Source organism: Paramisgurnus dabryanus, chromosome 17 (genome assembly GCF_030506205.2).
Source record: "Paramisgurnus dabryanus chromosome 17, PD_genome_1.1, whole genome shotgun sequence".
Classification (NCBI taxonomy): Eukaryota; Metazoa; Chordata; class Actinopteri; order Cypriniformes; family Cobitidae; genus Paramisgurnus; species Paramisgurnus dabryanus.
Genome location: NC_133353.1, coordinates 26,854,417 through 26,867,311, shown reverse-complemented (window position 1 = coordinate 26,867,311; position 12,895 = coordinate 26,854,417). Strand labels below are relative to the sequence as shown.

The 12,895-nt window shown below is 39.4% G+C and overlaps 1 protein-coding gene across 2 annotated transcripts in view; it reads left to right on the top strand.

Annotated features, from left to right (window-relative positions):
* asap2a (ArfGAP with SH3 domain, ankyrin repeat and PH domain 2a) overlaps window positions 1-12,895 on the top strand; it is a 94,348-nt gene that overhangs the window by 73,032 nt on the left and 8,421 nt on the right. For both annotated transcript variants that reach the window (XM_065288469.2, XM_073812276.1), the window contains 13 exons: window positions 1,852-1,900; window positions 2,027-2,193; window positions 3,680-3,813; window positions 4,199-4,293; window positions 4,402-4,591; window positions 4,818-4,903; window positions 5,128-5,243; window positions 8,786-8,853; window positions 8,939-9,046; window positions 9,128-9,338; window positions 11,436-11,582; window positions 11,689-11,800; window positions 12,200-12,258. In XM_065288469.2, the coding sequence (XP_065144541.2) occupies window positions 1,852-1,900; window positions 2,027-2,193; window positions 3,680-3,813; window positions 4,199-4,293; window positions 4,402-4,591; window positions 4,818-4,903; window positions 5,128-5,243; window positions 8,786-8,853; window positions 8,939-9,046; window positions 9,128-9,338; window positions 11,436-11,582; window positions 11,689-11,800; window positions 12,200-12,258 (1,542 nt within the window). The remainder of the gene's footprint in view (window positions 1-1,851; window positions 1,901-2,026; window positions 2,194-3,679; window positions 3,814-4,198; window positions 4,294-4,401; window positions 4,592-4,817; window positions 4,904-5,127; window positions 5,244-8,785; window positions 8,854-8,938; window positions 9,047-9,127; window positions 9,339-11,435; window positions 11,583-11,688; window positions 11,801-12,199; window positions 12,259-12,895) is intronic.

Here is a 12,895-nt window from a genome sequence, read left to right as displayed (position 1 = left end):
GAGCGCTCGCGCTTAAATATTTAATTGACAAGACAGCTGACTCTGTGGTTGCCTAGCAATATAAAAAGCGCCGCACTGCACTTTTTTTTTTTAAAGGCAGTGCATCGCGCCTTGTGTTTCCAAGAGTTTAAAACGCGTTTGGTGTGATCAGCCCCATACACATTTGTATTTTTCCAACAAAAAGCATTAGGATTTTTTTTCCAATAAATTAGGCATTAGGCTCATTTTAATAACTTGATTCAATTGATTCATACATTTTGTTTGCCTTGCTTTTCTGATTGGTCGGAATGGATCATGGGTGGCGTAGTTCTTTACCAAGAATTGATCTGTCAAACATGATAATTTGAAAATTACGTTGAAATAATGCTAAATAATGAACAGAAACAGAAGTAAATGCCATTAACAACCATGTATATGCATACAGTAGGTCTGTCTTTAACTCTTTCCCCGCCATAGACGAGTTAACTCGTCAATGAGGATAAAACGCTTCCCTGCCAATGACGAGTATTTACAGCAATCTGTGATACTGCTATTATCCACCAGATGGTGTTCTTCCGCAACTTGAACAACCCAGGGGTTTCCCCTAGGGCAAGCAGCTGTATGTCCATGTATGTTTTGAGGATCGCTCTGAATCTGATCTCTATCAAAAGTCCTTCACAATTTATTCATTATCTCAGCTTTTTGCTCAAAATTTGGTGTTTTTGAAGAAACCTACCCATATTTGAGAGGTGATAAAAAGAGAAATAATGAAGGTAGGATGAAATATTTTTTTCTGTTGTTTACAAACAGAGGGTCTGTTCTTTCATTTTATATATTGTATGTTTATACATTTTAATAAGAACATTTTCTGAATTGTATAACTTTATAAAAAACGCTGGTGGGGAAAGAGTTAAACAAAGTTAAAAAAAATTCCCCTGTAAGGAAAACATGGGATTTTTAAACCCGGAAGCACTGTGTTTGCAAAGGGGGCAACATCATAGTTTTCACATGGTCAGATTCTGTACCAGTGTTTACAAATCCTTGGCCTGGGTCAGAGACAAGTGTTGGTTCACAGCTCACTTAGCTGAAGGCCAGCTAGACTTGCCTAAACCAGCTAAGACCAACAATCCATCTCAGGCTGGTTTAGGCGGTTTTGTTGATGCTGTCTTCTGAGCTGTTGCGTGTTTATTAGAAACACCTATTTAAGTGTTTAGTGTTATCTTTAAGGAAACACTAGTACGAGCTGGGGAATTTCTCCCATGTTTCAGTATTTCCTCATCTGGGCACAGGAAACTGACGCCAGAGAAAAAAACAAGTTCATGTGTTATGTCATGAGTGGGAGTTTTGAAGGTTATCTTCAGCCTGCCCTGTCTTTTATTTCCTCAGTTTATCCTCATTCCCAGTAGTTTTTCACAGTTATGAGGAAGTTTTCCCTTTAGCAAGTACAACTTATTGCTTACTGGAATTATCTCGGCTTTATAAAGCCTATTTAGAACAACAGTATCCTCTTTATTGCTATATTATTATATAGGGATTACTTAACAAGCTTTTATTTAAATGGTTGGCATTATGCTAACAAAAAGGTACGAAAAAATTAAATAGTAATACCATTTTTGTTTGGACATGACAACATTGTATATTTAAATTCTTGTAATCTAATTATGAGATTAGGTCCATCAAAGTTATATTTTTCTGATTGATACCAATATTAAAATAAGATCTGACATGAGTCAATATTAAATATATCAAGGTTATATTTTCACATATATTTTCACTTAACATCATGTAGGATGATTTTATGTAGAAAAAAATAAATCACAAATTAATTGACAATAGGTATAATCAGTCTTTTCCTTCGTTTTTTACTCTTAGATGACAGAACATATCATTTCCAGGCAGAAGATGAGCCGGAGTGTCAAATGTGAGTTCGTATTTTATCTTTTCAATGGGAAGCTGTCACGAGAGCTTTGATATTACTTTTTTTAACTTGTTTTATTTGCCATCACTGCTCTTTATTTCCTCTCATAATTCCTGGGTTTCCTCTTAGATGGATCTCAGTGTTGCAAAACAGCAAAGAGGAGGCACTCAATAACGCCTTTAAGGGCGACCAACACGTCGGCGAGAACAACATCGTCCAGGAGCTCACCAAGGCCATCCTGGGTGAGGTCAAGCGGATGGCCGGCAACGACGTCTGCTGTGACTGCGGAGCTCCCGGTAAATGACCTGGAAATTGACAGGAAGTGGTGGGTTGTTTGGAATTGGCTCAGAGGAAGAACAAAGGGGAAGCTGGTTGTAAAGGAAGTCGGCTAGGGTTGAATTTGCATAGGCTGCTTAGTTAGGACCAATCACACAGTCAAAAAAGGAAACCACCATTATGATGTTAAACATAATATGCCTGACCCTATTTTATCTTTAATGACAATAAGAGTTATCAAGAGCATATTGATTTAAATCCGTAAGATTAAACAGCGCATTTTATTACAAAAATATGTTCGTCATACAGTCTTTAAAAATGAATTGACCGTCATTTAAAGGAAAACACAACAGTTTTCAATATTTTACTATGCTCTTACCTCAACTTACTGTAGACAAATTAATACATACCTATCTTTTTTCAACAGTGCACTTAATCTTTGTACAGTGCATCGTAAATGTGTTAGCATTTAGCCTAGCCCCATTCATTTTTAGGATCCACCAAAACTTCCATGTTTCCCTATTTAAAGACCGTTACATGAGAAGGTACACGAGTAAGTATGGTGACACAAAATAAAACGTGGCGATTTTTTTTAAGCAAATAAAAAAATGAGAACTATATTGTATGGCAGAAGAGCACTTAGTTTGCAGCACTTCGAACTCGGGCGCAGTAATATTGGCGGAAGTTTGAGCGAGGGGGGAGTAGTCAGGAGTGATGATGTTACTCAGAGTTCCCACGGGTCCTTGAAATCCTTGAAAGTTTGTGAATCTGGGGGGAAATTCAATGCCCTGGGAAGTTTTTGAAAATATGCATACATAGATACAGGTCATTGAAAGTGCTTGAATCTATTTTATGCAAGACGTTTTCTGGAAAAAAATTCATATATTCCCTGTGTAGTGTAGGATAATATCATAAAAATTCTAGACTTTTTAGGAACACGTGCTAAACTGTTCACTTTAAATGCTTATATCTTCTGTATCCGAATGTTGATTCATACCAAAATGCTTTTTTGCATAGTTGTGTTTGACACATGAAAACGTCTCGGGTTACGTATGTAACTGTTGTTCCCTGAGAAGGGAACCAGGTGCTGCGTCTCCCTTGCCATACTTCCTGCGTCCCTGTAACGCCGTCTTTGGCAATATTTCAGATAGCGATACACTTCCTGGCTCCCGCGTCACCATGTCTTTGTCGTTAATCCTCACCATTGGTTGTATTTGATATACACATTCAGACGCACTTACCCCTGAAGGCGTCCCCAAAATGTCACCGCAGTGACGGAGCGCGAGGTTCCCTCGAAAGGGAACTGTAACAATGTATCTTAAAAGGTAACACTATGTTACCTTGCTCTCACTTGAAATGTGTCCACACATTAAGTCCTTGAATTGGAGGGTATTGGACCTGGAAAGTCCTTGAAAGATCCTTGAATTTGAAGTTAACCAAGGTGTGGGAACCTTGAGAGGCCTTCTTTTTTCTGCAAGCATGTGAGCATCTTTTATTCCTCCTCAGGTCCGACGTGGCTGTCCACCAACCTGGGCATCCTGACGTGCATCGAGTGTTCTGGGATCCACCGTGAGTTGGGCGTGCACTACTCCAGAATCCAGTCTTTAACGCTAGATGTCCTCAGCACCTCTGAACTCTTGGTTAGTGCTTGATTTAAGAAGCTTATCTCTTCAGATTTTAATATTGGGTTTATTTGCGGTTTGCACTTGATTTGATTCAATCTGCATGCTTTGAATTTTATATCGTTTCTTTATAAAAAATCAGACTCTTTGGGAGTCATTAAACACGCATGATTGCAGCTTAAATGTTTGTGCCGTTTAGGATCATTACGGCAATTACACAATACATGCTTGCCAAGACACATTGTTACGCTGATTGGAATATAATTAAGTAACAAAATAGATGAAATGGACTGAATAAATGCACCACATTTGGCAGTTTGGGGATGTTGAATGCATCTAACTTTTGCTGTACGGTTGATTTCATGCATGTGTTTGTGTGTACGTGGTGTGCTGTGGTGTTCAGCTGGCCAAGAACGTGGGGAACGCTGGGTTTAATGAGATCATGGAGGCTTGTTTGACGGCGGAAGATGTGATCAAACCAAATCCGGCCAGTGACATGTAAGCCAGAGTTGTTCTTTGGGAATTTGCCTTGTAACTCAAAGTGGCGCCTTTGCATAGTTTTTCATTTTTAATGTATCCCCTTTCATCTTCTGTTTAATGGCACAGGCAGGCGAGGAAAGACTTCATCCTGGCAAAATACACAGAGAAACGGTTCGCTCGAAAGAAGTGTCCCGATGGTCTTTCCAAACTGCACACGCTGTGTGACGCAGTGAAGGCCCGAGATATTTTCTCTCTGATCCAGGTCTACGCTGAGGGGGTGGATCTAATGGAGCCTATTCCTCTGGCCAATGGACATGTAAGCTTATCTCACCTCTGATTGGATGACAGCTATTTAGTTGTTGGCTTTACAAAACTTCTAGGTCAGTTTAGCTGGGTTTTCACAGACAGGGTCAGATTATCACCAAATGTTTCCTAAGTAGCGCATACACAAACTCTAGAAGCAACCGAGCTTCAATATAACTCCTTGTTATGTTTGTTTGTTTGTTTGTTTGTTCATTTCTCTGTTTGCTTTGCTGTGGTAGGAACAAGGCGAGACAGCTCTTCATCTGGCCGTCAGACTGGTGGACAGGACCTCCCTTCACATCGTGGACTTCCTCACCCAAAACAGGCACGACCCAGACAGCCGAAATTACTTTCCACTTTTATTTCCATTCTTTGCTGACCAACTTTCACAGCTCTCCAAATACACATGAATGAATGCCTTTTTTGTCGTTGTTTGACCAGAGCTATTTAAACATGCTGGTTTCAATGTGGCTTTTATAGCTGTGGCTGCAGCAGAAAGTTGAAGTTTTATGTTTATAAAACGAAAAAAATTTGTGTTTCCCTCTGCAGTTTGAACCTGGATAAGCAAACGGTTAAAGGAAGCTCAGCGCTGCATTACTGCTGCTTGACGGACAACAGCGAGTGTCTTAAACTGCTGCTGAGAGGAAAGGCCTCTATAGATATTGGTAAGAAAATCCAACTACACAGTCACTGAAATACGCTTTGGGTTTACCTTTGCAGAAAACACTGGAACCTCTTAAAGGTGCGATGTGGGACTTTTAGCGGCATCTGGTGGTGCAACTGTGAATTGCAACCAACGGCTCAGTTCACAAATTATCCCTCCTTTTCAAAAAGCATAGAGAAGCTACAGTAGCCGGCACAGGACAAACATGTCATCGTCTGAGAAAACCTAGTGTTTTATGCTGTGTCTCTTTAGGGCTACTGTAGAAACATGGTGGGGACTTTTATGTAAGGGGACCTGCTTGTATGTAGATAAAAACTACTCATTCTACGATAATAAAAACAATACAGTTTATTATCTAAGGTCTTTATACACCACTAATTATATAGTTATGTATATTATATTGCATTTCTGTCAAGAGATCATAAAACAACACATTGCACTTTTAAACTCTGCCAGAAAATCCATAAGTTGTGAAACCAGTCCGAATGAAGTCCCTATGAGATTGGTTGCCAATAATTTTTCCCATGTGTTTTCTAATGTTTTGGCCTTTTTTCTTTTTTTATTTAAATATAGCTGATAGACAATTCTATTGCGGGTGATATGGGGAAGAAGCATACTCATTCTAGAAAGCATTTGATTGGTCAAACACCTGTGTAGTGCATTATGAGTCATCAGTCTTTTTGGTTTGTTTTTCCCTAAGAGAAATAATTGCGCAATTCTGCTAAGAATTAATGGTAATACTTTACTTGAAGGGGTGTTTATAAGACTGACATGACACCTTCATAATCATGCAGGAGAATTTGTGCATGTTTATGACAACTGTCATTAAGTGTCTTTGGTTCAATTATGTCATTTTCAATGTAAGTTGACATTGTTTGAGATGTCTTTGTTATGACAACTTGACATAAACCAATACATCATAACTTGTCATCACAACTTGACATTATCAAGACAACATAACTGACCACTTTTTACCAGTGTAACATATGGAATTTGTCATTAATGTCATTAAGTGTTAATACTCAATACTTCATAGTAATATAGTTTTATAACAGCGTCATTAATATTTTTCTTGACCTCAACTACAGTGGTACAAATATAATTTGCCATTAAAATGTCATTAAGTGTTAATACTCTGTCAAATAGTTTTATAAGAGCGTCATGAATATTTTTCAGTTCATAGTGTTTTTTTTTTTTAGTTTACTCCATGAGTTTAACAAATAAAATCAACCATCCAATAATAATAAAAAAAATTAACATTGATAAAATTATATACCGATTCACCTAAAATTAAATGAAAATGGTACAATAATGGATTAAGCCATGCAACATTGGGTCCATATCGCTGGAAAACAGTTCATTAAATTAATTAAATCAATTAATTAAATGTTTTTTTCTACGTCAGAAAATGTAAGAATCCTCTGTTTGAGGAAGAACAAGTTCGGTTAGTTGTTAGTTTTTTATGTATTGTGCACACGTGTCCGTTGCATTTTGTTATGCTATTATTTGACATAGTATTAACACTTTGGGCCCTATTTTAACGATCTGAAACGCAAGTGCGAAGCGCAATGCGCAAGTGACTTTGTGGGCGGATCTTGGCGCTGTTGCTATTTTCCCGGCGGGAGAAATAACTCTTGCGCCAGTCAATAAGGGGTTGGTCTGAAGTAGGTTCATTATTCATAGGTGTGGTTTGGGCGTAACGTCAAATAAACCAATCAGAACGCTATCCAACATTCCTTTTAAACGCAAGTGCGCAAGTTCCATGGCGGGTTGCTATTATTATGACGGATTTACCAGGCGCACGCCAGGAGCGGTTCACAGCCGAGGAGACCGACGTTCTTGTAAGAGCAGTCAAAGGCAGAGAAGTTGTTTTGTATGGGGATGGGAGAAACCCGTCCAAATCAGTGTTGGTTAAACAGCCGTGAGAGGAAATAGCCACAATTGTCTCATCAGCTGGCATCCCCATTGTTGCGCTAAGTGCTACAATGATGTCAGGAGACGGGGGAATCCCAAGCTTGCCAGCATAAATCGGGCACGCCGTGTAACGGGAGGTGGATCTGCCTCAGGACCTGACGCCAGCAGAGGACCCTCACTGCTGAAAGGGTTTGGGGGCTTTGAAATCGGACCCAAGAAACGCAAGCAAGGTCCAACCCCAAAGTACACTTTCAAATCAAGTTCATATACATTAAGGTTTCTTATGAAAATATTTTAATCGTTATTTGCATGAGAATTTTTTAACGCAGCCACACAATAAATAAAAACTATCACCACAATGCTCACCACTATGATTCCCCTTATCTCATGTGTTAATATTTTTTATTGTAACAATTTATGATTTGCAAAAATAACTGTTGCATCTATGTAGATTAGATAAGCAAAGTGTGTGCGCGTTGTGCACGCTATACATTATGGTCAAGCATGCGCCCTTAAAATAGTATAATGAACCACGCGCAACGCGCCACTGACTTTAGACTAGTTTTTTTTTGGTCAGTGGTGCAATTGTTTTTTGAAACTGCAAAATAGTATCAGGGATGGTTTGCGCCACAACACGACTCCTTTTTTGCACTGAACCGCCCAGGGAGCGCAAGTTCATTCCCTAGTTTGCTGACGTGCGTCTGTGGAGGGAAAAACCCGCTGTGCGCCGGTGCAAAATACGAATGATACATGCGTCACTGACAAAGTCAATTGCGCTGGGTGCAAGATAGGGCCCATTATGACATTTAAATGACAGTTTAATGTAATGTTAACCCATAAATTAATATAGTTTATTAAGTTTGATAATCATTCTGTTATGTTATGTTTATGACAAGTTATTATGTATTGGTTTATGTCAAGTTGTCATAACAAAGACATTTCAAACAATGTCATCTTTGCATTAAAAATGACATAACTGAACAAATGACACTTAATGACAATCGTCATAAATGTGCATAAAATCTCCTTCATGTTCATCACATGTGCCATTTCATGATTATGAACACCCCTTCAAGTAAAGTGTTACCAAATAGATTTAGTAAATTTTGGGATACGAATGACCATAGTCTAATAGACATGGATAAATGCCACAAAAGTGTATTTTTTCTTTTTAGAATTCCCAGATTTATTGTTTTGTCTAGTGTTTCTCTTCAGGATACTCACACCATGTTTTTTTGCGGACTTCTGGGAAAACTTGATGTGGTGGTGATTAGGGAGGGTTTGTGCAAGCCTGTTGTTATGCACAGGAATCTCTCTCATTAACCGTCTGTCCACCAACAATGGGGTCAAAATATAGCTTGGAGCCATACGTGGCCCTTCTGTGTATGTTGGAGAGTAAACTGTGCCAGGGAATCTCTTTTCTCAGCTCCCTGCCAGCGTCTTTTGTGAGAAAGCTGTCTGGATAGTTTTATGCATAAAGTACAATTCACCACAGGAAGCCAGTAGAAGGTAGAGAAGAAAATGCTAAAGATGTCCTCATCCTCCCAGGCTTACTAACTAACTTTAACAGCAGCTTAGTCAGTGTGACACCATAAACTGTCTAACAAGTGTTTTATCTTGTATGTTTAGCTAATGAGGCTGGCGAGACACCGCTTGACATCGCCAGGCGACTCAAACATATACAGTGTGAGGAAATGGTAAGCTACTGTTAACGCAATTGGGCTAATTTTGAACTTGGGTTTAGAAATGAAAGCTGTTGATTCACTGTAAATTCATCTTTAGCTGAACCAGGCGCTAGCGGGGAAGTTCAACGCTCATGTACACGTAGAGTACGAGTGGAGGCTTCAACACGAGGACCTGGATGAAAGTGATGAAGATCTGGATGAGAAGGTAAGAAAGAACTCAAAACTTCAAGGAAAGTGTCTTGTTTGTGTCAGATTGCATCTTAATCTTTGACCTTTGTCTCGACAGTCAAGCCCTCACAGACGGGATGAAAGACCCATCAGCTGCTACACACCAGGAAGTAATTCTCTTCAGCCCAGCACGTCCAGTCTGGTCAAAGACAAGCAGCGGAGCTTCATACCCAACCTGGTCAACAACGAGACTTATGGAACCATAATCAACACCAACTCCCCCGTCACTTTGTCCACCTCCGCTCCGCCTCTACCACCTCGAAATATAGGTATGTCATATTTCACTATTTATTTTAACTACTGTATTTTCCGGACTGTAATTCGCTCCGGAGCATAAGTCGCACCATTCAAAAATGCATCATTAAGACGAAATAACATATATAAGTCCCAGTGGACTATACGTCGCATTTATTTAGAAAATTATTTCCCAAAATCCAAGCCGAAGAACAGACATTTAATCTGGAAAGGCAAGTTATTTAACTAAACAACAGCACACCGAACATCATACAGAACAAACCTGGAAGGTTGAATAGGCTAAATTAACCAAACAATGGTTAATGTTGTTTCTTGCTTAATAAATGTCCAAATTAATTCATACTGACTTTCAAGGCGCAACTGACTATAAGACACAGCACTAGCCAAATTATAAAAAAAAAACGTGGCTTATAGTCTGGAAAATATGGTACACAATCACTGAAATACGCTTTGGGTTTACCTTGGCAGAAAACACTTCAACCTCTTAAACTCTGCCATCCCCGTGGACCCACTGGTGGGTCCAATATTGCTTCATCAACACAATTTTGTTTTTTATGTATTCATTGCGAAGCTTGTCCGCATTTTGCATTTATGTTACATAAAATAACTTTGTCCCTATGAGATTGGTTGCCAAGATTCTTTTCCCATGTGTTTTCTGTTGAAAGAGGACATTTGGTCGTTTTTCTTTTTAAATATGCCTAATAGACAATTGGATTGCACCTCTTACACCTCGAAATTGAAGTATTCATATTTCACCATTTATTTCATCTCATTTAGCAAAGAATGAATAGAAAGCGGGTGATTGTGGGTTGAAATTTGAAATATACTTGATACAAAACCTCTTATTTTTTATTACTTTACATAAAAAAGTTACACAAAAATAGACTTTAAATATTTAATCTTTTACGATTAAAAGGATGGGGCCGTAAAGCTATTTCATGCATTCTGATTTATAAACACTGTTAAGAGTTAGATTTCTCATGCTAAATATAGGTTAAGTGGGACATATGACGGAGTAATATGAAAGATTAATACGTAACAATCTTGCTTTATTTCTTTTATGGGCAATTTCAGTACAGGAAGTACAGTTGAAGTCCTTATATGGCACTTAACCAGATTAGCGCACGCTCAACGTCAGCAAAGAAGTGTGTTATTGTTTGTGAGGGAAATTTAATGCAGGGTCTGAAGGGGTTAAGCTTGTTCAGCTTCCCAGTAAACCCAGCATTATGGAAACAATAGGTTAATATGTTGAAAATATAGGTAGTTTATTTGGGCTAGCAGCGGAGTTGTTCCTGTGTGTTTCATAGACTGTAAAAAAATGGACATAGTATTCGTGACATCACCCATAGGTTTCAGAAGATCGTTTTTAAGCCAATAGTAGGCGGTGCCTGCTGTTTGCATCGTTGCCGCGCGTCACTGTGCATCACTTGCTGATATCCGAAAATGGGTAAAGAGGCGGGAAGCTGAGGTGGCTGGTTGCTGAAATCACGCCCGCCTAGCTCGACTCTAGTGACAGCAGTGGCAGTTCAACCTTCACTCAAGTGACCACGCCCTTAATTATGCAGAACTTTAAATCTTAATATAATTTAAACGGATGAGTTACAAAAAAATTAATTCCCCTCACAGTTGTCATGAAGGGCAAAATTAGTCAAAATGGGAGAGATCTCATTTGACCTATTCCTGAATTCTTAACTATAACCATTTACACCACAAAGCTCCATGGCAATGGCCGTGTGAAGATGCTGACCTAAATGTGTGCTCCCAAAGTCTCTGGGCAGGAGCTCAGCTCAAATGCTTGCCAGTATGTGCCTTGTGTTTCATTTTTAGTTCATATAGCCTCCAACATGTCCTTTGAAGCAAAACTATACATTGGTGAAAGAGAAAACTATTATGTGCATAATGTCACTCTGTCAGTCCCACAATCCCTAGATAGGGAATTAATTAAAAAGCTTGCCAAGACATCCGGTTAACCGTAACTCACTGCAGCATGCACATATCTGGTAAACAAAAGCAGACTTCTCTTGAGAGCCTGTGCACATTTAATCTCTCAGAATATTGTATGCGATCTCTCATAGTCTCTTGGCCCCTTTTTCTCTCTCACTTTTTCACAGGTCAGCCGTCTGGTCTTCCTGGAATTACTCAGGGCTCACCTGGTTGGAAACCTGGAACCTTGGATCTGACAGGCAGGCAGAGATCTTCCTCTGACCCACCGAACATGCACCCACCAGCGCCCCCATTACGAGTCACATCCAACTCTGGTGAGTTCATTTTTTTGATAAATGATTGATCGACATAGTAGTTGGCTTTTTTTCACTATCGTAAATGGTAATCCTGAACACGTCTAATGCCTTAATCTCCCCGCAGTCCTCGCACCGGGTGGTCCTCCCCCTTCTAAGCCCAAAGCTGGCAGTATGATGGAGGCAATGAGTATACAGCCTAAAACCATTCCTGGTCAGAACATCAGCTGGGCTACGAGGTTAGAATACTGCGTAACTCGCAACCACATGCGCATACACACAGCCCCTGTCAACACAACAGTAACCAGTGATAGAGTCAGTCCAAAAATCGAACTGCTGTTAGTCACAAGTCCTCAAGTTGAACTTTCTTTGCGGTGAGTCAAAGGTGAGTATATCTCTTTGGAAAATTCCTGTAGGGAACTGGGGCTTTCTTCAGGTCATTCATTCTTATTCAAGTCCTGGCTCACACACACACACCAGAGGAAGAGACAAGGAGGGCACACGGATTACTAATGGTGTTATCCAGTATGACCCGAGTTCAAATATCCTAGCTTTGTAACTCTATATTGCAGGAATGGAAGGAAACGTTGTACGCTGTATGCACATAAAAATTTGAATTTTTATGTTGTTGGTTGCAGCGCGGAAAAGAGCCCGAACAAAAGCTTGCTGGGACGCTCGGGATCCATCGAGAGACCAGGTAGGTGACAAAAAAACCCTATTTAAACCGTCAAGTTGGTGTTTGACTTATAAAATGTTTTTTGCATTGTTGAATAGGGTTGCAACAACTAATCGACTGATCAATAATAATCGATTATGAAAATAGTGTTGAACGAATGTCTTTATTAACTCTTTCCACACCATTGACAAGTTATCTCATCAATTAAGACAGTCCTTCCAAATTGTTGCGGGCAAAAATCCTTGATCTTGTGGCAAATTTTCTTAAAAAATGTGATGGAATATGCGGGATATTCATTGCATAAAATTGCGGGAACTTGCAAAACAGTTTTCAGCTTTTGCAGCTTTTCAATGATGTTCACGTCACATAATCACGTCACTTTATAACGTTCCCATGGCAACAGGGGACATGGCTGCGCTTTTGTGAGCGAAATGCTAAATTTTTGTGATTTTTGGTATGAAAATGCGGTAATTATAAAATCATGCAAGCCCGCATATTTTGTGCAGGGAAATCTGCAATTTATGCTGCAAAAAAATTCGTCCCCCGCATAAATATGCAGACTTTGGCTGATTATACGTAAAATCATGCGATTGCATAATTTTTTTCGCAATAGTTTCACGTGCTCGCGCGATAGCTTCACATGAGCACACAAAACTAA